The following is a 24631-nucleotide window of genomic DNA, read 5'->3' on the forward strand; positions in this document are numbered from 1 at the left end:
TCGCTCTACTTGGGTGTATGGGCAACCTATTGACTGGATGAGTAATTATTTGATGTCTGATTTAAATGTAAACCTTTTTATTTTACAGCTGCTATGATAGCCCAGATATGACAAATAAACAATAGTGCCCTATTCAACTTGGTTTAGGTACAAAACATAGAGTTCTTGTTTCCCCCTCTTAAAACTGGAATTATTAACTAAATCAAGCATCTGCTGGATTTCATTTATCTCATCCAAAAACACTTAGAAACCACAAGATTGTATTCCTAATCTTTCATAATCCTGCCTATGAGCCTGATGATTTCCTTAGTGTTTTGGGCAAGGAGGTATTACAACTGAAAACCTTTCACACTATGGGACCAACTATGTCCTGCTGATGACCATCATTAAGACACAGCCATTCTGAGAATTAAGGCATCTTAACACGCTCAGAAGACTTAAAAACCAGATGGCAGCCAGTTTTACTACAACATGGATCTTTATTTTATTAGCAAGAACAAAACTAATACGACGAGTATGTGCAAAAGTACTATCTATGTCATTGTCATTCTTTGCATGCATGGTGCAGGCACTGTGTATATAGGCATGAGAACAAATCAACAGTCCGTGCATACAGCTGCATCTCACAGGAACATTAAACATGGTTGACTATACACTTATGCTCATTTTTATGCATGTATTTCTATTTTATGCATCTATCAATTTCACCCCATACAGGGCATCAACTCTTACCCTTACGATACAGGCACTTCATTAGAATCTCACTGTGTGGAAGCTGAAAGCTAGCATGCTGTAGTAGTAACATATACTTCAGAGGGCATCTTGAACATTTAAAATGTCAAAAAATATAGAGGGATCATGTACAGCAACTCTTGACATGCATACAATACATCATAATTGGTTCAGCCGGTACAGTAAATAACATCTTATCAATGTAATGGTCATTCTGGAATCATTGGTCAAATCATTAACCATACAAACCCGTGTTATAAACATGACATGAACTGCACCTACCAGTCATATCAGGTTAGGTTAGTTCATCCACAGAGCAGAGGAAAGTCTCTCCAACTGTGACATCCATAGTTTGTCCTCTTGTAATGAAAAGATCATTATCAAACGTAGTGCTATACTCTTCCCTGAATCAGTTACTTACTAAGTCAATGTTCTCGCTAAAAGTAAAAAAATAAAAATAAAAAGTGGTTTTAACCTTTGATACAAATGTAAACGTTTGACCAACCTGGGCAATTCTAAGACAGCCACTCAGTTCCAAGGAAGCTCAAATATATTTCTCCATCCATTCTTCTCGTTGGAAGAATTCCATATGTGATGTACGGGTGATTAGTTTGATTGGAGGAAATTGACATTTTCATATGTAGCACAGCTCTCTAATTGAGTCAAACCCTGGTGTTTTGACTAAGAGTATGATTCCCCTATGCAACCCAAGGGACCTAATTACATCTGTTGTCTATCCAGGAAAACAGAGTGGTTGTGAAGGTTGCAGGTTCAATGCTCCATAACACCCCACAGGTCATGGACCATGGATAATTAACTCAAATGGCAGAGAATAATACTGATTTACATTCCACCTCAGTACTTCATTGAACAATCAATGACTGCTTAGATAGAGTTAATCAGACAGGCCCCATAGGAGTCCACAAGCCAGATACTGACTGAACTGTAGGTACACTAAGGTTGAAGACCAGTGGACTAGAAGGCCAGTAAACTGCTGTCCAGAGGTGCTTTGCAAAATATGCTTAGTAGGAATACAGTTGCTCTAAAATATCCTCCTTGGTGTGAGAAGCCCTTGACCTAGGGTGTGTAATAAGTGTAATCACCCAAAAGCAGCTACATCATCACACTGTACGGTCCAAGGACTGAAACTACCAATGAGCAGAGACAAATAATACACTGCTTGGGAGGGTCATTCATGGCATGATATTATTAACAGATGCACTGGGATATTTAAAGCCTCTTTTCAGCTCAGCATGGATGGCAGTTGAAATTAACTTTACCCTGGGAAGTCACTAAGAAAGGGCCACTAAATGAAGAGATTGAATCTGTCAGACAGTGTGGACAGATGTTCTCATCAAATAGAGTAATATAAAGAGTAATAAAGAGTCCTTCAGTTGCTTGTCTGAGAGCAGGTCATGTCTTACAGTAGGAGAGGAGGAGTAAAAGTTGTAGATGAAGATACAAACATGTGTGATAAAGGACAGAAAGCATGCTCATTCAATGTGAAATTACCCTGAACTATACAGTTTCAAAACCTAGAAAAGTAGAAAGCAGGAAAAAATCTATCAAAACAGTTTTGAAATCCAAATGATTAAATGTATGTTTGGAATGATACAAAAGAACAAAGATTTCAGTCTCCCTTTCCCTCATAAAGGAAGAAATCATTCTAAAATATTTGTTTTCTTCACCTTGAAGTGTGGCTGAATAAAGTACGATAGTAATTCATCAAAAACCACTGTCCTTGGACAATCATAACAGTATACTCATTTTTGTATGATACAATGTTTGACATCTTCATAGCGGCTATACAGAGAAGACCAACCAAACTTCTAGCTGTCTGTGACAACACAATGTAACTATAGTTGAAACCAATACTCAATAACCTTTTCTGAATTTAAACTTATAAAAACCCATAGAATAAATGCAACAATTGATATTTTCTGTATATCCATATCGGCATAATTGAAGCACTTTTTTTTTTTTTTTTTGCTATGTGATATCCTTTTTTGCTCATCAATGGTGTAAACAGGTGTGTGGAGCTGTAGGTTGCAGATTGTAGTCATGATGGGGCCGCAGTAGTTGTGTTGAGGCTCTCCTGCCTACACAGAGCAGGTGTCTGTCTGGGGACTGGAGACAGGATAACTCCCTCCACTTACCAGGAACAACCAGTTTAGTAACTAGGGGCCCGATTCCAACCCGAGTGAAGAGTGTGTAAATGGAACGGAATTCCCTTTTTATGCACTTGTCTCTCTATGCGTATTCTGACCTTGAACTTAAGCATGAGAATAGCATGCTATTCACCTGCTATTCGTTCAGGGTGGAGATTGACTAAAGTAAGGTGTGGCTGAGGTGTGTCTACTGATACGCAATATTCTGTGTGTCTACTGATAAGCGATATTCTGACCTTGACTTAATTCCCTATAATAATTTAATCAATTTTGCGCGCAAGGAAACTATGTATAAGGGCTAGCGAACCTGCCGGTTCCAAGTGGAAAAAGCATCTACTTTAATTTTTTCCAAAATAAATAACACCATTTTCCATGCACTTTAATTTACAACTTGATAAGAGCTATTGATAAGAGCTAGGTATATGAGCAAACTGTTTGGATAAGGAAATTGTAAATATAAACTACACTTGTTTTAGATATATTCTACCTTATAGTCACTGGGGGACAAATGTGAAACCAGTCATATGGCAGCAAACTGAAGCATATCAACATGTCAACTTTTCCACTGTAAAGTTGATGAAATGCTGGGCCATTATGCAGACTTTTAATTGTACTGCCTTTTAACTTGCAGGGATGGGCACTCTCGAATGTCTTAATTATAGGCTACCTCAACTTTCTCTGTCTCGTATTTCTATCATGTTAAATATTAGACACCATCAGCATTGACTGTCAGTAATCCTAATAACACACATTCTCCTGCCAATTTGCTGTTAGTTCCCTCAATTGCTATAGCCTACATTATCATTCCATTTAAATACATTGTTTCGTTTACCTTCGTTTGCTTCCTCTGTAAACGCTGCCACGGCCATGTGGTTGTTGCTGAGGATCATTAGTAACAGTTGATAATATAAAAATATATATGTAGGCTAATTAAATCATTACGGAGCAGGGCGCAGACCAAGGCGTAAATCGCATGGCGCAATACCTGGACGTGTCATCACACAGTTCCATGGTTAGTGCAGGCAATAAACATGGGTATAGCCTACTATTGTACACTATTCTCCCTATTATAATTCTATGTACACTAATCTTCCAACATTACCACTGGTTAACAATTTTAAGAATGAATCAAACCACCGTTTTCTTTCTTTCGTGCATAAAGGCTCTCCAAACCTGTTTTTTATGATTCATAAATACTTTCCTAGCACTAAATAATCTACAAGATCAGAGTATTTTTAAATCTACCATTTGGTGCTGAAACAGAGACGAATATGCATATATTTAGATGGTGCATATTTAGATGGCTTTCTTTCATTGATCCCTAATATTCTGAAACCGTTCTCACTATATATTCTAGCGAGTCTGTGGACAAAATTCAAACTTAAAGGTTTGAAAGGATGGTATTTAAAAGGATGGTTCAAGATAAATGTACAGAAAACCCGATTGAATGAAAACTCCACAAGAAAATCTGTTGGCCAGGAAGTGCGTAGGTTTCAGTGGTTGAATTACATTCATTCAGCACGTGCAAGGGAACCACACCTGCAAATCCCTGTTCCCACCTTCATAAGGTACGTCTGAATACCAACTACTGAGAAGTGCGTAGGAAAGCGGTGAGTAAGAAAAAGGAATAAGAAGTCGGAATTGGGCCCTAAGTGATTGGGTAAGTGGTGGGGATTTGCTTCCCATCCTCTCCTCTCCATCCTGGCTTCTAGGCTTCCAGGAGGACGTGCCAGCGACAGACCTGCTGGCCTTTACACTCCTTCATGTCCAGCCAGTGCAGCTGCTCCTCCTCCCCGCTGCTGTTCTGGCCCAGGGCGAGCCAGCCCACCATCTCCTTACGCTTCATGCTGCGGCGGCTGTAGATAGACACCATGAGGGTGACGTCACACAGCTGGAACAGGGCAACCTGGAACACAAAGGTCTCCTTGTAGACGGGGTTGGGCTGCCCCCGCCGCACTGATGTCTTACACCTGGAGATCTCCTGGCCCACTGAGTTGAGCAGAGTCAGCTTCCCATAGGTGTCTGAGGGAGAGAGACAGAAAGAAAGGAGAGGCTAAGATAGAGGTAATGAAGTCAAGAGGGATAAACAACAACAGTATGATTGACTAAGTCATGATTGCATGGGGGTGCATTCTGTTTAAGAGCCATTTTGATGGGGTGTATGTCACAGGAGGTTGGTGGATCCTTCATTTGGGAGGACGGGCTTGTGGTAATGGCTGGAGCGGTATGAGTGGAATGGTATCAAATACAGCAAACAAATGGTTTGATGCCATTCCATTTGCTATGTTCCAGCCATTATTATGATCCGTCCTCCCCTCAGCAGCCTCCTCTGGTGTATGTTTGTATAGTTTTGTCTGTTTTGGACTGTCATTTCTCACCACTAGAGAGCAGTCTCACTGAGGTTATGGGTCATGTGGTGGGTCAGGTGTATAAGGTCACCGGTAACCAGGTAGTGGTCATGCATGGGTGAACAGGAGATTCAGCTGTTTCTTTTACCGCTATTCACAAGATTGCCTTTAACACAGATTACTGAACCACAAACCATCACGGTGAATCATCAAGTATAATGTGTCATCATACTCTTTTATTCATTACATCACCCAACAATATATCTACGTCTGGACATTACATCATTTAGTCCAAATAAAATAAAATCATTAGCGCCAGAGGAGGCTGGTGAGGGGAGCTATAGGAGGACGGGCTCCTTGTCATGGCTGGAATGGAGTAAATAGAATGGTATATGGAAACCATTTTTGACTCCATTCCATTAACTCCATTCCAGACATTACAATGAGCCCGTCCTCCTATAGCTCCTCCCACCAGTCTCTTCTGTTTAGGGCATCAGAAACATCACTCATGCATCAAGTGGCGAATTGGAACTTTGCAATAGCCCTTACAATCTGATAGTCTGTACGTATGATGGTAAACATGGGTGTGTGTGAGGGTGTTTGCTCACCGGGCGGCCTGTTAATGGCAAGGTTGCGGAAGTGGCTTCCCTTGATGAGCTCCACAGAGAGGCGCCCGGTGGTGGCGTTGTAGGACAGGCCCACCAGCAGCTCAGGGACGCCCCCGTGGGTTAGAGACTGGGTGGAGGACGCACTGTCACTCTGGGACACCCCAGCTAGACTGACCTGAGAGTCAACACTCTGGAGCACAGGAGAAAGTTACACACATACAGTATAAGTACACACATACAGTATAAGTTTGCATCGTATACAGTAACATGTTAGCAGTGTTTTGTTGTGTCTTTGGGTGATGTTAAGGGTCTATTCTCTCACCTTCATGTTGCTGCGGGGCTCCAGCACCAGCGTGGTGTCCATATCTCCCCCCTCTGGGCTCAGCCCCTCAAAGCGGACCACCTTCTCCCCCATCATGCGCTCGCGGGACATCCGGCCCCCCAGGGCGTAGAGCCGGAAGCGCAGGGCAGAGGTACCCAGCTCAGAAGGCTCCAGGTGTGAAAAGCGGAAGGTCTCGTTGAATTCGGGCACAGACCCCTTTTGGACGGAGGTCTTATGGCGCTGCTTCTTTGCCGGGAGCAGGACCACATGCACCTGCCACGAGTCCATCCCACTGCGCCCTTTGTCTGGGATGTCCCGCGCGGTCACAACGGTAACAAACAGCTTCTGAGAGGCGGCCTTGTAGTCCAGGGTGATCTCGAGGTCACCACATTTGGTGATAGGGGGGTGTGAGGAGGAGCTGGGGGGGCAAGGGAGGACCTCCTCTACAGGAAGATGCTCCTGCTGAGAGGAGGGGAAGCAGAAAACACAGACAGTTGCTGATATATGCTCCCTGCGAGAAGCCAACATATGAAATAGTCATCAATGTCATAATTCTAATCACATACTGTATTTTGCATCAGGCAAAGATAGAGGATGGTGTTAAAGAGAAAATTGACGCCAGCCAAGCAGCGCTTCATGCGGTCAGTAAACACAGCATCGATTGGGTCATCATGTTGACAGAGCAGGCGGAGTGTTGGTGTTGGCACGGCAACCACAGCTAAGATAATCATAGTGGCAGCTACAATATACTGCACAGATCAGGCGACATGCGCTTCTTCAAGCTATATCCCTCCCCAACACTCCCTTCATTTACTGACACGACAACCTGACGCTCAAGGTTAGCCACGACTCAAATGATTCAAAACAAACAATATACAATGATGCTAACAATTTGCTTTCATTCACGTGTATCTGTATGTGTTGTTCCATTCACATCCATATATATATATATATCCATATATATATATATATATATATATATATATATATATATATATATCTTTCAATACATGTCGAAGGTATCTATTAGCTACCATCTACATACCATGTTCTATTCTACAAAGTGAGTTGGATAAAAGGTGAAAAAAAGTTAGTGGGATACTCATGCACAGATTGCTCCCCATTTCACACACACACACAGCGACAAGCTGTCGCAAAAGCACGCCTGGGTCTGGGCAGACAGTGAAATGGAGGCCTGCAGTGCTAGCCAGCATCACTTGCCCACTCGCTCTCACCTCACTCCAACTGGGCGCCTAAATCAAACATGACACATTAGTGCTTTAGCACAGTAGCACACAAACACAACGCTTATGCAAGCATTAGCAATACTCAGTAACGCTTTACAGCAACAGGTTGTGCCACATTTCATCAATATTTATGAGGCATAAGGAAGGAGTTATGTACTGTTTCCAATGTGCCCCTGGGCCTCATGTCAGCCTTTTCTTGGTATGCCCAAAATTCATCTGACAGGAAAAGACTGTGGGACTAATACAAAACATCTTCTCCTTGTCAGGTTCCTCATCAGTGTGGCATGATGGACATAGCTGCCTCTTATTGCCAACCAACATTTCCCTTGAGAAAAAAACAATGTTTCTCTGTATAGCAAAGCTACTGTATGTTATTAGTAGGGCTAGGACTGTTTCCTGAACCCTGATCAGGAAACCTTGGTTCACCAGGCCCAAGGTGACAGCGAGGGCTCGTTGGCTGCAGTACCTCTGGGCTCCATGTGGAGGAGCTGTCTGTAGGGTCGTTGTTGTCGTCACCCTGGTTGTCCACGGCTGTCTCCATCTCAAGGCTCCCCTCGGTGGCCTGGCGACTCATGTTGGGGGCCGGGCTGCCCCCTGTGTCCAGCGAGCCCTCCCGTGGTGGGCCGTCCAGCACCTCAGCCATTTCCTGGGACCCCAGGAAGCCCCGCTTCTCATCCCCGTATGACAGGGGGTTCTGGTAACTCAGCCTGCTCAGGTCTCCGTCCACGTCTGGGGACGATCACAGCAGGGCTTCATAAAGACACAATATCACATGGAAACATACAGCACATTCACACTGAGATATGTTGTATGGTATGCAGTCTGAAATGGAACAGGCTTCCCTTAATAAACATATCAGACAGAACAGACTTCTGTCATTAAACATTGTCATGAAACATCCTTAGGATATGAAATACAAGCCAGCCCTGTGTGTATAACATAGTAATTGAATGCATTTTATAAACATAAGCAATATAAAGCCTCCTATTTGAACAGAAATTGCATAACTTTTCAGAAACCTGTTCCTTCAATTAGTGTGGCTGGTATGGGGCTGCACCATGAGCTGATCAATGGCAATTACCTCCAATTCCGTATCATTAAGGGCAGACCGACAGTTATATCAACGACTACAGAGAGTGATCACCATGGCAACAGGGCACAGTGTGATTCATCAGTGTGTGTTGTGTGTTCCCAGGGTCGATCAGACCACTAGTTATATCATAACACCATCAGTCACATGCTCGCTGGAGGAAGGAAATGTGGTAGTTATTATGAATCATAGGTAGTTATTATGAATCATAGGTAGTTATTATGAGTCACAGGTAGTTATTATGATTCACAGGTAGTTATTGTGAGTCACAGGTAGTTATTATGATTCACAGGTAGTTATTGTGAGTCACAGGTAGTTATTATGATTCACAGGTAGTTATTGTGAGTCACAGGTAGTTATTGTGAGTCACTGAGGCATGTTGAACCCCCATGACAGGATGTCAGTCATACAAACAAATGGATTCTTTGTTCATTAAAATAATTGAATAAATGAATTCAATGAAAAAATATTTAGGCAGTCAGGGAATTCATAATGCCAGGGGCCTCCAATGCATCTAACAGGGGCTTTGATGAACACTTAGACTTGAACTGTACTCTTTATGTACCAGTAACTAGTGGTGGAAGAGGGGGTTGGGTGGGTAAATCCCCCCTTATCATCCAGGGCCATGACATCTGTATAATGCCTGGGTCTGCTGTCACCACTTAAACTGATAATTATTATAGCCTGTCGTAGACAACAGCCACCATTTGAGTCCAAACAAGTCACTAATTAATCTAAAGACCCAGAGCGCTCTCTCACTATCTCTGTGTTGATCCCTCACAGAGTGGGCCAACCAAGCTCAGCCTGAGATCTTTACAGACAGCAGTCTGTGCTGAAATGTTATTTTGGGGCTCTGGAGCGGTGGGTTGATTCATTTACATCCCATTGGATCAGATTAGAGGACATGTTTTGAGTGTGTGTACAGATGTAGGATCTCATTTTGAGCCAGTTTGTTACAGCAGGAAGATAATCCTGCAGCTACAGGAAATGTGAATTATTATGTGGATGATAATTAATGGACATTTTTCTAGGGCTTGATACATTTCCGTAAGAGAAAATCAAGTCTGAAATGTGGAAATTACAAACTTCAGAAGCCTTTCTAAACCTCAAATACACTACACGTTTCAAATGTCCTACGTTGCAAGAAAGCTCTCCTGCAACACGGTGATCCAATTAAGATCCTCCAATTAATCTGTACTCTGTACTGTGTCAGAATGTGTGTCTCTGTGTGCGTTATGTATGTGTGCCTCTGTGTGCGTTATGTATGTGTGCCTCTGTGTGCGTTATGTATGCGTGTCTCTGTGTGCGTTATGTGTGTGTGCACGTTTACCTTCGCAGTCTGAGGGCTCTGTGCTGCCCTCCTCCTGGTCAGAGAGTAGGCGGGTGAACTTGTGGCGTTTTCCCGGTGCAGCCTGGGCCACAACCTCGGTGGTCCCTGTAGAGCGGAAGCTCTGAGAGCGAGACACTGAGATCTCAAACTGCTTCACTACCTCGTCCTCACTATCCGACGAGCTGGACTGATCCTCACCATCCCCGTAACTGTTCACTGGGTGGACCAGAGATCACACAAACACACACACGGAATGCAGAGTTCACAAAGAGAAGGAGAGAAGGTGCAGGCAGGAGAGCTACTATAGAACCTAATGATTATCGTCGGATTATAGTAGGAGAGGAGTGGATAAGAGAGGAGAGGAGGAAACACATCAATAATGACAATGTGAATATGATCACATCAATACGTGTGCTTGTTAAAACTACTGCTGAAGGCAAGACAAACACAGGAATGAATTCAAAGACCATTTGATAAAACGATCACAAGCACAACCCGCATATCCAAATTGGATTGTGCCTGGCAGATGAGTGTTGGATCACTGGGACTTTAGTGTCAACCAGTGATATAACATGCTATGAAACCAGAACAAGGAGAGCAGGAGAGAAGTGCCAGCTGTACATCCCCAAAGCATTACAAAACAAATGAGCTGTTACCTGTTATCCTTTCATATTCTCTCTCTCTCTCTCTCTCTCTCTCTCTCTCTCTCTCTCTCTCTCTCTCTCTACAAAGCATTTAATCTGAACACCATTAGTTCCACCAGTGATGGACAGAAAGACAGTGAGTAACTTGGTTATATAAGTGTCTGTTGACATATTGATTGAGGCTGTAATGGAGATGTATCACATGTCTCTGGCCCTGTCTCCCTCGTCAGTGTAGGTCACTCAGTACAATACCACCCTCTTTACCTGAACCATACATCACCATGGTAACCCTTGGATGGCTCTAGTGAGTGGGCGAGAGGCTGCTGATTGATTTGCTGTGGCCCTGCCCACCTCGTGTTCAATGCGTCTCCTGGGCTGCAGTACCGAGAGCCATCTAACCCTTAGCTTTAATATCATCACACAGTAGGGTTGAATGGCGGAAACCCGGTTACCGGGATTTACCGGGATTTACCGGCCAAAACCACAGACAGGTCTACATGCATTGTGAACTGCGTTATCATCTATCTCATCATGGTAACTTTTTGTTACACTTGCTGCAGCGTAGCCTATGCTACAATAATATGAAGACCGAATGTGCATCTAATTTACCCATCTCCATCTGGCTTTCGGGAGTCACCTTGGTTTTTTAATTGTAAAGATTGTTTAAATGTTTTCTTATTGCAGCTGCAGAGTTTTAAAATAGCCTATCACTCGAATATCGTTGCTTTAAATCAGTGTACACGCGAGCACTCTCTCGCAGCCTTTCTCTCTCTCCATCAACTCTATTCAAATTGCATCCAAAATAGATAATCCTGTTCTAGATTGATATATATAGCCCTCTATATATAGATTTCCTAGCCTACCTCTTCCAAGTAACAAATTCAATGCAGTTTTAGCCTAATTTCTTAGCTAACTAATGATGGATTATGCATAACAAGCTTATAATTTATAGCCGCTGTCTCTTGCGCAATACACAAACACTTGTGCTCCTCTGGCCTCTCCTTAAAAACTGCTCCTTAGCTCTTGGAGTCCCATGCAGGAAAAGCTAGACTAGAATAGCTTGCTGGACATGATTTCTTTGCATTTCTTATACCAATAGACTATTCTAAGAGGGATGCAAGCTCTTGTTTGCTGAATGTTAAATACAGCAGCCAATAGAACTCACAGGGAGTTTAAAAGAAGAGCGAACGCACAATGGCGGTAGGCTATGGCATTTATTTATTCAGACCCATAACCATTCAATCTTCATGGAGAGAAGTGAAAGCCGTCTGCATCTAATTCTAGTACTATATATTATGTTAAGCATGTCATTAAAATTATGAAGATGAGGACAAACTTATTTCATTTAACTGTTGTAAGCGAGGAAGGAATGAAGAAACAATAGAGAGAAAGAGGGGGTAGGCTACATATAACAACATTAGGGGAAATATTATAAAAGGTAGATATGAGTCAGCCTACTTTTATTTTATTTTTTTATTTCACCTTTATTTAACCAGGTAGGCTAGTTGAGAACAAGTTCTCATTTGCAACTGCGACCTGGCCAAGATAAAGCATAGCAGTGTGAACAGACAACACAGAGTTACACATGGAGTAAACAATTAACAAGTCAATAACACAGTAGAAAAAAAACACTAATTATACAAATTGGCCCTATTATATTTAACATTTAAAATCTAATTAGCTAGCCTACACCGCAAGTGCTGCACCCGAATCACATGTTCTCTTCTGCTTTATCCTGGTTTGAACGATGTGAGTAGGCCTAATTCCAGTCCATATAATATAGTATAATACAATACAGCACAGTAATACAGTTCACACTAAAAAAGATTAGCCTACTGGAGCTAGTTTCATTTATTTACCCAAGAGAGCATATAGCGAGCTACATCTATCTGTCACATCCTGATCTGTTTCACCTGTCCTCGTTATTGTCTCCACCACCTCCAGGTGTCACTTGTTTTCCCAGTGTGTCCCAGAACTGTCTCTTTGTGCCAGTTCGTCTTGTATGTCCAAGCCTACGAGCGTTTTTTTCCCGTTTTCCTGCTTTGCCTTTTCTCCTTTTTCTAGTCCTCCCGGTTTTGACCCTTTCCTGTTTCTGGACTCTGTACCCGCTTGCCTGACCATTCTGCCTGCCTGTCCATTCTGCCTGCCCTGACCCCGAGCTTGCCTGACCATTCTGCCTGCCCTGACCCCGAGCCTGCCTGTCCATTCTGCCTGCCCTGACCCCGAGCCTGCCTGACCATTCTGCCTGCCCTGACCCCGAGCCTGCCTGACCATTCTGCCTGCCCTGACCCCGAGCCTGCCTGCCACTCTGTACCTCCTGGACTCTGATCTGATTATGACCCTTGCCTGTTTCTGGACTCTGTACCAGCTTGCCTGACCATTCTGCCTGCCCTGACCCTGAGCCTGCCTGCCACTCTGTACCTCCTGGACTCTGACCTGATTATGACCTTTTGCCTGTCCACGACCATTCTCTTTCCTATTCCCTGTGGATTTATGAAACATCTTAAACTCCAACCATCTGCCTCCTGTGTCTGCATTTGGGTCTCGCCTAGTGTCATGATACTATCGGCATTTATATTTTTCTGTTGTGTGTAATGTGCAGTATCCTATATCGTATTATGTATTGGATAATTGCACAATAATTCGGGCTTGGGCTCATAAAATGTATTTAATGTACGGCTCATAAAATGTATTTAATGTATGCCTCAACAGACTCGTGTAGCATCAGGTTTGAATTTTCATGCTGATCAAAGCTCTTATCCGCAGCAGGGTGGCCTAGTGGTTAGAGCGGTGAACTAGCAACCGGAAGGTTGCAAGTTCAAACCCCTGAGCTGACAAGGTACAAATCTGTCGTTCTGCCCCTGAACAGGCAGTTAACCCACTGTTCCTAGGCTGTCATTGAAAATAATAATTTGTTCTTAACTGACTTGCCTAGTTAAATAAAGGAAAAAATTAAATTTTAAAATCTAATGCTTTTGAATGACACTTCCGGTTTTGCTGGGAAATACCGGGTTACCAGGGAGAAAAGTGATTTATTCTCTGGATGGAACGTCTGTAAAATAGCGGAAAAATATTCAACCCTATCACACAGTCATCACTACTGGAACATACTGACCGCAGCTCCCTGCCACTCCAACCTCAGTACTCCACCATTACATCAATCACGCCAAGGCTTATCATTCCTGCGCCCAGGACCTTCACCACATCCTAATAGTTATTCTTGCAGAGCCCCTATCACTTCACTAAAGCCTAGTGAGTGCACAGAAGAATCCTCAAAGCAGGTTTCCATTTTTTTTTTAAACATTTGAATCATGCTCATTTGACCGCACTAAAAGATGATCGAGAAAATAAAGTGAGAAGGTTCATCTGCACAATGCTGAGAAGACCTGTAGGTGCAGGCACAGAGAGCTGTAGGTGCAGGCACAGAGAGCTGCACAAACACATCCATCAAGGTGTGCAAATTAATATGGCGGAGGGCCACTCCTGAAGTGAATGACCTTGAGAGTATTTGTCAGTCCTCTCAGTCTCCATGTGACAGCCGTAGCACATGTTGGAGAGCTCACTCTCAGAGCCCACATCTAAAAGTAGGCAACTCTCAAGTGCCTACAGTATAGCAGAGATCCATACAACTCTCACTCAACAGTGTGTGTGTGTGTGTGTGTGTGTGTGTGTGCATCCCTCAGAGGTCTGTGTATCTGTCACCCACGCACTTACACACGTATTCTAACCACCCTTCCTGTAAAACACACATCAGTACAGTACAGTGAGGATTCACATAAGAGTCTCTCTATTCACAATCTTCAAGGTGATGTCTGACATCTCAGTATGTCACAGTATAACAGACTGAATCTACTTCTGATATTGACCCACCCAGTGTGATGAAAGATAAACGCTTTACCTGCTGTGCCAGCCTTACTGGAGTACCGTGAGGCTGCCCAGCTCACCCTGCTCCCCACCACCTCACTCTCCTCGGGTATGATAGACAGACACTCTGCAGATGGGGCAGCCCCAGAACAGGAGCTGCTAGGCCTACTCATGCCCCATAGAGCCAGCTGAGCCTGCAGGGCCTGTAGCCTCTGCTGGGGGTCCATTGAGGACACAACAGCCCTGGAGGTCTGGGACCCTAAGTCCTCCTGGAGCTCTGAGGGATCAAACACCTCCTGGGTGTCTCCTGGTGAGGGTGTTGGCTCAGCAGACACTGTCTGAGACTCCCTAGCCTGGCCTTGTCCCTGGCCCGAGGGTAGGAGGGCCGCAGACAAAGACTCCGATACCTGGATGAACCATCCTTTCAAAGAAAGGATCTCCGATACAGGATCATCTCGCTTCATCTCGTAGCAGCGCACTGTAAACGACTGTTACTTCAGAGTGACATGACTGCAACTGTTGACTTGAGTACAGTATCAGCCGAAACTCTGCCTATCCAAGCAGGAGATGTTTGCTCAAGGGACTGAACGACCAGGAAATACCGGAGCCAAGAACACCGCCCTCTCCAACCACAGAGAGCCAAACGTTTACCTGGGGATTATGGGAAATGTTTGCAGTGTTTGACTAATGAAGAACAAAGCACAGCCTCCTCCCTGACTGAATGATTAGCATTAAAGGGTGCCATTGTTCTACTACCGTATGTTTCAAGATAAAGTGACAGCATTTCTACAATTTGTGAGAAGAAAGGAAGAGAGTGAATTACATGGATATAACATATTTTCCCCAGCCAGCCACTCTCTGGCCTCCTACCTGTCTCCCTGCATTAGGCCCGCTCCCTCCCCACTGACAGTCTCTCACCTCCAGTCTCCATCCCAGGGCCCACCCCTCCAACTGGTCACCCAATACCAGAAACCCTACCTCAGGACCCAGAGAGCAGACAGACCCCACCCCTCTGCCTCCCGTATTCCCCAGCCCCAGGCTCATAACCCCTAGGCCCCAGTCAGGCACCATGCCAGTCCACTCACCCAGCCCCTGGCGGACTCCGGGCCTGTTGCGGGAGCGTTTCCCGCGGCCGTGCTGCTCCAGACAGGGCAGACCCCCAACGCGGGAGAAACACAGCTTCTTATTGATGAAGAGGAAGAGGACGGCCAGAAACACCACAAAGACACCCACCGCAGACAGGAAGCCGATGGCCTCTGGGGTGACTGTGAAGGAGAGAGGACACACAAAGACACACTGATCAGACCACATAAACAGACAGCCTGAACACACACACACACACACATACAGTCATACACACAGGATACACACACAGACAGAATGGGCAACACTTTAGTAAGAGTTTCAGTTTAATTAAGCTAACAGGGCAGAAGTTACATATTCTGGGTGTGGTATCTGCCTATTGAATTTTAGAGCAAATATACATACAATTGTACATGTTTAAAATAATAATACATTTGTTTGCAATACATAAGCTTATGAAACTTTCTTGGGATTTAGCATTGCATATTGAACATTCTGATTCTGATTCAGGGTTGTAAGTGTTACGTAACTTGCCATGTATTACACAACTCTTTTGAAACCATTCTAATGAATAGTAAAACAGAAGGAGTAGATAAACATCCCCCTCTGCTTGAGCTCAAGTTCAGAATCCTGTCCTTCTATGGACATGTTTAGTGAGCTGTCTTGTGAAGGCCATGAGGAGGACTTGTGTACTAACAGCTCCTTTACACTACACTACTTTGACAACACAAAACCCGGTCCAGGAGAGATACCTGTGAAGTGTAAAGAGACAGATCTAGATTCAAATCTCTCGTTAAGAGATTTTTCCCACACTGCCTCCTTCTGAGTCACACATGAAGCAGGAATGTGGCTTTGGCCACACGACATCCAAGGCTAGTGTGAACAGAAAAGTTGCAAATCGGATGTTGAAGATAGGTAGATCTCAGTAGACATATTTTACTGATGTAAATGGACCCTAAGAGAAAGACAGAAAAATAGAGTACTCCACTTCACTCTCAATGACTCCTCCAACCAATGAATACAAGTACAGTACAAGAGAGAGCCATGTCTTTCTTTGTGGTTTCCACGACAACCTCCAAAGTGCAACGGAATCAATAAAAGGAGAAGTAGAGCTTTGCCATGACTCTATGCCCTGGTGAAACACCTTTTACAGATGGTATGAAGTCAACACTACTGGGAGGATTACTGTAGGTGTGCTTGGGTGAGTGTGTGTACAAGACGCTGAAGCATGTAATACAATTCCTTCATCCATTTCATTTCTCCATTATTCCATGATGCCTCTCGTTATTCTCTGTTCTGTTGTACTACTCTTCTCGCACTAAGCCTCTGGATCTGCTATTTCCCCAAGGTCTCTCACTGTGGTCTGTTACACATCCACATACAACAACCAGAGGAAATTTGTGGTGAGACCCAAAACAAGATAACTGGGGTTTCCTTCTCTGCTGCACACAAAGGGTCCACTATGTCTCTCTGAGAGCCCCCTGTGTCCCCATACAGATGGACAGGAAATGGACCAGGGTCAGGGGGTTGGGGCGACACCTGCTCCTCCCACAGAGCCCTCAGCAGGGCAATCTGCCTCTCTACCACACACACACACACACACACACACACACACACACACACACACATCAGAGCCAACACTACTGACAATATCATCTGAGTCTTGACTAGGAAAACAAACCAATACCAATTCAAACGCTGCATTTGAAACAGCAGGGAGATGAAGGATACGTAGAGTAGTGCCGAGCCAAGCAGGGATATGAAGGATACCTAGAGTAGTGCCGAGCCAAGCAGGGAGATGAAGAATACCTAGAGTAGTGCCGAGCCAAGCAGGGAGATGAAGAATACCTAGAGTAGTGCCGAGCCAAGCAGGGAGATGAAGGATACCTAGAGTAGTGCCGAGCCAAGCAGGGAGATGAAGGATACCTAGAGTAGTGCCGAGCCAAGCAGGGAGATGAAGGATACCTAGAGTAGTGCCGAGCCAAGCAGGGAGATGAAGGATACCTAGAGTAGTGCCGAGCCAAGCAGGGAGATGAAGGATACCTAGAGTAGTGCCGAGCCAAGCAGAGAGAAAACCTAATTATCCCTGTTTGACTTTACACCAGACTGAAAGAAAGTGTGAAGTCCCTTTGTTCAGCTCCACTATAAGGTCATCTAAACACCACTGTGATAATTCTCACACTAATAAGAAGCTCTATGGACTGATCTCATCATCATGTAGTTGAGGTGCAATTTTACCATGCTTTCAGTCATCCGTTGAATCTAACCCTGACTTCAAAGTGTTCTCTCCTCTCCCTGGTTTCATTTCAACGCTGGGTGGGAAAGTCAGCAGCATAATAATCAAGCTAATGTTTTAATATTCACGCAGAACCACATTGACACTCCAGCAGGCATGCTCTTACTGAATAATCAAACAGGATCATGCACAGACAGGCATTAACATTCAAACGCATCTCTCCACTCACATCAAAATAAATCTCACATACCCAGCTAGTTCACAGCCCTCCAGCAGAATGAACAGAATGAGCCAAAGCAACATCACTCAACTAGACGACTATAGTAGAATCAGATCGTCTCGCTACAAAGGAAAACTCTTGAAGATATGGATGTATTCTCTGCTAATGAACTTGTTTCAGGAGAGTGAGACTTGGAGTAGACAGGTGTGTAATAGAGAGAGGGGCAGGGCAGTGAACAAACACTGGTACTGTATGCTGTCTATTGGCTGTGTGATTGTGTGAGTGGTCCTATTGTTTGGGGTAGCAGCTGTAGTTGTGCCAAGGTACAGGACTGTGTGTGTGTGTCCAGTCTCCAAGCATGATCTTTATTATAAAATGTACTGCTGACTATGTAGATTGGCGCATTGATGTTGAGGTGAGGACACCAACATGTGTTTGTGGTACACACTGTGCCTGGGAGAGAGAGAATCCGTTTCTGGGCAGGGGGTTGAAGAACCCAACCCTTATATACCACATTATGTTTTCTTCATATCCACTATGTTGTTTTCTCCTTAGTTCAAACCCTATGACCACAACGCCTATCTCACAGCTCAGAAACACCTGAGCATCACAGCAGTAGTTGGTTTCCTTGGAAACAGCCCAATGGCTCTGTTGAGGATAATGCAATGAGTGTCTTTGCCCACACGTAGAGAAAGGACCCATGTTACCATGGCACTGCCAGTCAGTCTTGCCATGATTGGTCAGGAGGACAAGAGCTCTTCAGTGATGAGGTGAGTGTGTTTAGTAGGGATCAGAGACAAAGGGCAGGGCCCAGAGAGAGTGGGGACCAGGAAGCACAACAATAGTCAGGGGGTCGTGATTGATAACAATCATGAACATGTGGGCTATAGCTACTGTATTGTATGTGCTGGGGCATGTGTTCACCTGTCTAACCATGCATATGAGAAGAAGGTAATACCAACGTCAACGTAGAATAAGCTTGACGCAGGGAAAATAAGTAAGACTGAACATTCACATGAATGATCAAGGCCTTCAGTCCAGTTTCAATAACCAATATCGGAGCACTGTCACAATGTTGATGTGCAGATGCCCTCTGCTGGTTCCATGAGGTTGTGCATGAATATTCTGCAGACTGAGCAATTTCATGTGGCATATGCAACATCATGAAAGACAATACAATACAAAATGACACAGACCCACACACTGGAATGAGGTCACAATCTACGTGAATTCAAATAGAGGAAATATCTGTCTTCCCCAAACCTCTCTGTCTTTGATGATTTAGAAAGAACGTCCTAAACCCATGAGACTAAAGAGCATAGCGCCATCTGCTGGACATTTTAGTCGTGGCAGTCAATAGAACAACCCATTTATCAAATGACTCCCAGAGGTCTGCGGAAATTAACCTTCTACAACGGGAACCTTTCATTTTGTTACATTACTATCAACGTAAGAAAAATATCTGCTGTTTCCTCTTATACAAACTGTATAGAGGTCCAAAGAAAGTGTAAATGTCAAGTTCTCTCATCTTCAAACATTTAAAAATCAATCAAGATTTTTTCCCCTAATCAGCCGATATCATGTTCATACATCTACCTATCAGCCGGCACAAACTAGACTGAGGATATACTGATTAAATGAAAGCAGCTCAAATGTCCTGGCTGAGTGGAGTAGAGCAGGTTCTGTCCCTGTAGAGGGTAACTGTGAGTCTGTAGGTCCTCTCTCACCCTTCATGTCTCACACTGAGCTTCCAGTTAGAGTTAGAGCACTCCTGCCCCCAGTCTCAGTTGAGTTATGTAGCACTATATTGCATCACTCCAATATGGTATCCTTCCGCGTGGCAAGATAGGATTTCAGATTAGAGTTGTGTACCGGTTAGTGTTGATGCTACTGCTGAGCCCCTTAAACAGCTGCCGCCACACTACTTCCAGCTCTTCTTTTTCTTGGTTCATTCCAGAGAGGATTTGCTTGGTAAGAGCTCTACGTTAGCATGTATTAGCGCAGAAGTATACCCGCAGCTATTCAATAGCTTGGAGCAGCTAGCTAGCTAGCCTCTCCATCTGGGTGCTCTGCTGTCCCCCCACTCGGGTTGGCTTGTGCCATCTTGTTTGGTTTTGTCTTTGTTTTTATTACTTGTGACAGCGTACCAACCTAGTCGATACTCGGTTTGGTCGACCAGTATAGCGGCGCTGAGAGTTTGTCTTAGTTGTCTGTGTGACTTGTCCGTACACCGGAACCCTCACGGTTTTAGTATTGGGGTTCGGGGACCGCGCCTACCTCGCAAGATCAAGAGACTATGTATGTTTCTTGCAGGTCTCCCCTAAGAGTAAGCTAGTGTCCATAGACTCGACTCTCATGAGGACACCTCCCAAATGTGAGAGTAAAAAATCCTATACAACCTCAACCGCTTCTGTCTCGGACGAGCCCTGTCAGTGTTAGAGTGCTAACAGTTACTCAACCTACTGATGGTGGCTACCCTGTTGGTTCCATCAGGCCACTCCAGCAATGGTTCAACTCCCACGGCCGTTACCCAAAACAACACGGACACCATCAACTGCTGGTGATGAGTGCATGTTTGAGGACCCTATCGAAGTGGCTATCCTGCTCCTTCCTGTAAAAGAGGGTGGGCCTGATCAGAGTCCACCGCAGAGTGCTGGTGTGCGCTGACGCCTCTCTGATGTGTTGGGGAGCCGTGTTCAGTGGCATGGCAGCCAGTGGCCGCTGGAGCCCCCATGGTGCCTCAATGAGCTGGAGCTCAGGTTGGTTCGCCTAGCTCTCCAACAGTTCCAGCCTTGCCTGGTAGGACAGCATTTCCTGGTCCAGTGGCTCGGGAGCGCTTGCCATGGGCCCAAACCCGCTTAGCATCGCTGCAAGCAGAACATACAGTATCCCCTGGGTCCTGAAAAATGCAGGGGACATGCCCTCTCAGCCTGTCGGAGGGGGACTAGAGTCTACACCCTCAGGTGGTGCTACTGCTTTGGTACAGGTTCGTGAGAGCACAGGTGGACCTGTTTGCAGCTCAGGAGAACACTGATTTCCCCAGCTCTTTCTCGATGTCAGACCCTATAAGCCCTCTGGGTCTGGATGCCCTAGCTCACGATTGGCCGGCAACGACACTTTACGTGTTCCCAGCATTTCCCATATACTAGACAGGGTCATCTTGATGGGCCACCAGCTGCTCTTGATAGCTTCATGCTGGCCCGAGACCACCATGATTCAGCCTCCTGTTGTCCCTCCTCCCATGGACTCCATGAAAGCTGCCCCTGAGGCCCCACCCGCACCGTTTCCAGCTTCGGGCTTGGCCTCTGAGAGGCATTAGTGGACCAGTCTAGGCCTTCAGGACAATGTGGTGAACACTTTGCGGAGCGCCATGGCTTCTTCCACCAATGCATCATATCAAATGTGGCGGGGCATATTCTGCACCTGGTGAGAGAGTCATATGTGCAAGCGGTTTTACGTTTTTCACAGTCACAGCTTGATGCGGCATCCACATTGAGAGTGTCTCTAGCCGCAATATAGGCATGCCATTATGACGGCCAAGAGGTACTATCGAGTCAATGTTGCCCCCGCCAATGAGGTCAGGGCGGCTGTGCTGGAGGTTCCCTGAGTCTGACGGAGGAAGTCGGGACGGAGGAACACCGCGACTATGACTGCCCTGAGCTCAGTCCTACAGGACTTTGCTCTCTGCCTGGCCCTTACCTAGTTCGCCGATTAATCTGGTATTGTGATACCATAATGGAGTGATCCAATATAGTGCTACATAACAAAGGTTATGTATGTAACCATGGCTATGTGAGCTATTGGATCACTTCAATCCTCTTTGTCTGTGATCTACGGGACCTCGAAAAAGGACAAGGTGGAAGTAGAGCGGCAGGAAGCTGTTTAAGGGGGTCAGCCACAGCCTCAGCACTACATGATACACTGGACTAATCTGAATGTATCCTGCCACGAGGAAGGATACCATATTGGAATGAACTAATTATGTAGCTCACATAACTGTGGTTACATACGTAACCTTCGTTCTGTTCTCAACCTACTTCCGTCTCCCTCCCTGTGTTCTGTCTGACTCTACAAGAACTAGCTCCCTCAATCTCTCCTAATGTTCTTCCTGTCCAACTGGGCTAGGCCAAACACCCTTCCTGGATAATGCTCTCAGATGCAATAACATGGAGCGAGGTGATGACATCGATCAAAAAGTCTAGACTGCCTTTCCACTGGTGTAAGGTTCAAACACATCTAAGATAAAGTGTTGGCCCAAATTGTTTTTTGATGATTACCAAAATAATGAAACAAGTCGTGTCTGTGTGTGAACATCTGACGTTTCATGAAACTATATAGATTAATATGCTATATTCTGAACAGAGTTTACAGACTACAGTAAACAGGAAATACTGTACATGAATAACACATGCGCACACACACACACACACGGTCAGTTCCAGGCCAGCCCTGTCTGCCCAACATGGAGAGAAATGTATGAATTACGCATGGCCCTGTAACTAGGCCACCATTAGCAGCAGCAGCAGACACAACAGAGTGCTCTGTACTTATTCAACCATATTCTCCAGCTCAGAGGAGCTTCTGCACAACACAAAGCTCTGAAACATACAGAGATAAGAGATCAGAGAGCATCTCCTCAGTCTCTCCATTGTGGGAACTGAGAGAGGAGGTTGGTTACGGTTGAGTTAGTCTACAGTACAGTATGTCTAGGTTTTCCCCAGGCTTTGTTTTGCAGTTTGGTGAGATATGGTTCCAGACCAGTTGTTCAGGGATAGAATGTCCACTGGAGAGAGTGGCCACCTCTAGGGATATGACCCAGAAAAGGGATCTGAAAGTATGGATGCATGTACAGACTTTCTAGTCTCACAGTAAATCTGCATATTTACCTTAAAGGGTGTCTCGACTCCACCCACACCTTTCCATGAGTTTATATAAACACGATTAGGCATTCTTAATGAATATACTATGAGTGAAAAATCAGGCACACCCCTCATGAATGTCCATGCTGGCAACTAGAAATTACTATGTGTTTCTCAATGTCTATGTTTGGCAAGTGAGGGCGAGTCCAACTGCTGGTGAGTTACTCTCTGTTACTTTATCACTACAATGCAGGGCCATTCAGCTTTGGTACAACAGGCTATTGAAATAATGTGACAGAATAATAAAGATAGGTCAGTTGTTAGATAACTTTACACATTTAATAAGGCGCTTATAGTGTGTGTGTGTGTGTGTGTGTGTGGAGTCAGTTAGGGGATTCTACCATTCATTGAAGTCCATACAGGCTCCTGTCAGCTATTATTCAACCTCACAAGTGGTAGCCTATTTATGGCCTGATTTGTATAAACTAATGTTGTACCTTGTCAAATGTTGACCTAGATTAACCATTCCATTGGAGATGGCAGGCTATATCAAAAATATAACTTCTGTGTGCCATAGCCTACATAAAATGCAAGTACTCATCTGGGCGCAGGCCTATCCTTAATTCCAACACTGAATCGAGTTCTAATCATTTGCGTCATAATTTAACACATAGCCCTCAGGAAAGTCAATAATAATGACTGCAATGGCAGGTCGTCACATGAAATATGGCAAAGGGGAATTCTCACATATGCCAACATACAATTGCAGAGCACAACATGCGTGTTAAAGTCGTAGCTGAAATAACGGAATTATAGCCTATTATGTCAGCCGACGCAGCCAACACAATTATATATTGTATCACTGTATAAAGCAGTGTAAAATGGAAACATTGTAGCCAGACGCACCAAGAAAAAAGATAGCTTCAATCTCAACGGTATAGCATATGCAACAGCAGATCGTGGAATTAAATAATTGTACTAGCCTATCGCTTGCCTTTCCTCTACTATATAAAAAAAATACATTTGTTCATTTTCTCTATTGGGATACTTACTATCTGTGGCCATGGTTGAGTCTGTTAAAGGTCCGATTTAGATGTGAATAGTATTAACGTTGCAGTGGCATCCCCGGTGGCTCACATTGTCCATAGATTGCCGCACGGATAGCGGCGGGTAGGAGTATACTGGCTGCCGTGGGCCGTTTCCTCGCCTCCTTCCGCAGTTGCCCAGCTCTCTAGCCGCATTCACGGTTTAGACTCTTCCTTACCACCCTGACGTTTCGCCAACACACCGTCCCTCCTAGCCTCAAAACAATGACGTGCTCGCCCCCATACCTCTCCCTCCCGTCTCTCTCTCATTTTTTCACGAGTGACGTTATGTTCACCTACCTGGCTTTGACCAACAGAGCACAAATTATTTTCTTTCAAATTAAATAAACACTTTCGTGACACAGATGTACTTGGACCAGGTCGGTCTTGTTAAAGACACGTTGGCCAAGTGAGTGACCTAGATAGATTACAGGATAAATAAATGACTCGAAACAATTCACCATAATTCAAAAACGATAGGCTACTACTTACCGCGACTGGAAGTGAATATAGTAATGATCGAATTCTTTATTTAAGTGTACAAAACCCACAGTTACTGGCTGATACTCATGGTGTGTGCTTCCTGTCCTCTTCTCCCGCTTCTGCACCTCCAATGGCAGACTAGTTCTCCATCTTCAGTTAGCAATTTACTGCAAGACTAGTATGTTACAGCATCCTACAACCCAGTTAACTCCAATTGATGGAAATATTTGCATAATTGCAAATTTTAGTCAAACTTTATTTCCAATTCATCTGAAATAAATATTGGGATTGAAAATAAGCATGTAGTGAGTG

General features: G+C 44.5%; 1 protein-coding gene across 2 annotated transcripts; it reads right to left on the reverse strand.

Moving 5' to 3' along the window:
* Positions 1-465: 465 nt before the first annotated feature.
* syt16 (synaptotagmin XVI) lies at positions 466-24044 on the reverse strand. 2 transcript variants are annotated; one of them, XM_029688047.2, is made up of 7 exons: positions 23804-24044; positions 15439-15618; positions 9846-10061; positions 7892-8154; positions 6179-6640; positions 5857-6046; positions 466-4922 (listed from the first exon to the last, which is right to left on the reverse strand). In XM_029688047.2, exons 1-7 carry the CDS (start codon positions 23814-23816, stop codon positions 4609-4611), a joined length of 1638 nt encoding a protein of 545 aa, XP_029543907.1. In that variant the 5' UTR covers positions 23817-24044; the 3' UTR covers positions 466-4608. The 2 variants fall into 2 exon arrangements, with proteins under 2 accessions (XP_029543907.1, XP_029543905.2); XM_029688045.2 differs by lacking the exons at positions 15439-15618; positions 23804-24044 and adding an exon at positions 14388-14953.
* Positions 24045-24631: the final 587 nt, after the last annotated feature.

This window comes from Oncorhynchus nerka, linkage group LG18 (genome assembly GCF_034236695.1).
Source record: "Oncorhynchus nerka isolate Pitt River linkage group LG18, Oner_Uvic_2.0, whole genome shotgun sequence".
NCBI lineage: Eukaryota > Metazoa > Chordata > Actinopteri > Salmoniformes > Salmonidae > Oncorhynchus > Oncorhynchus nerka.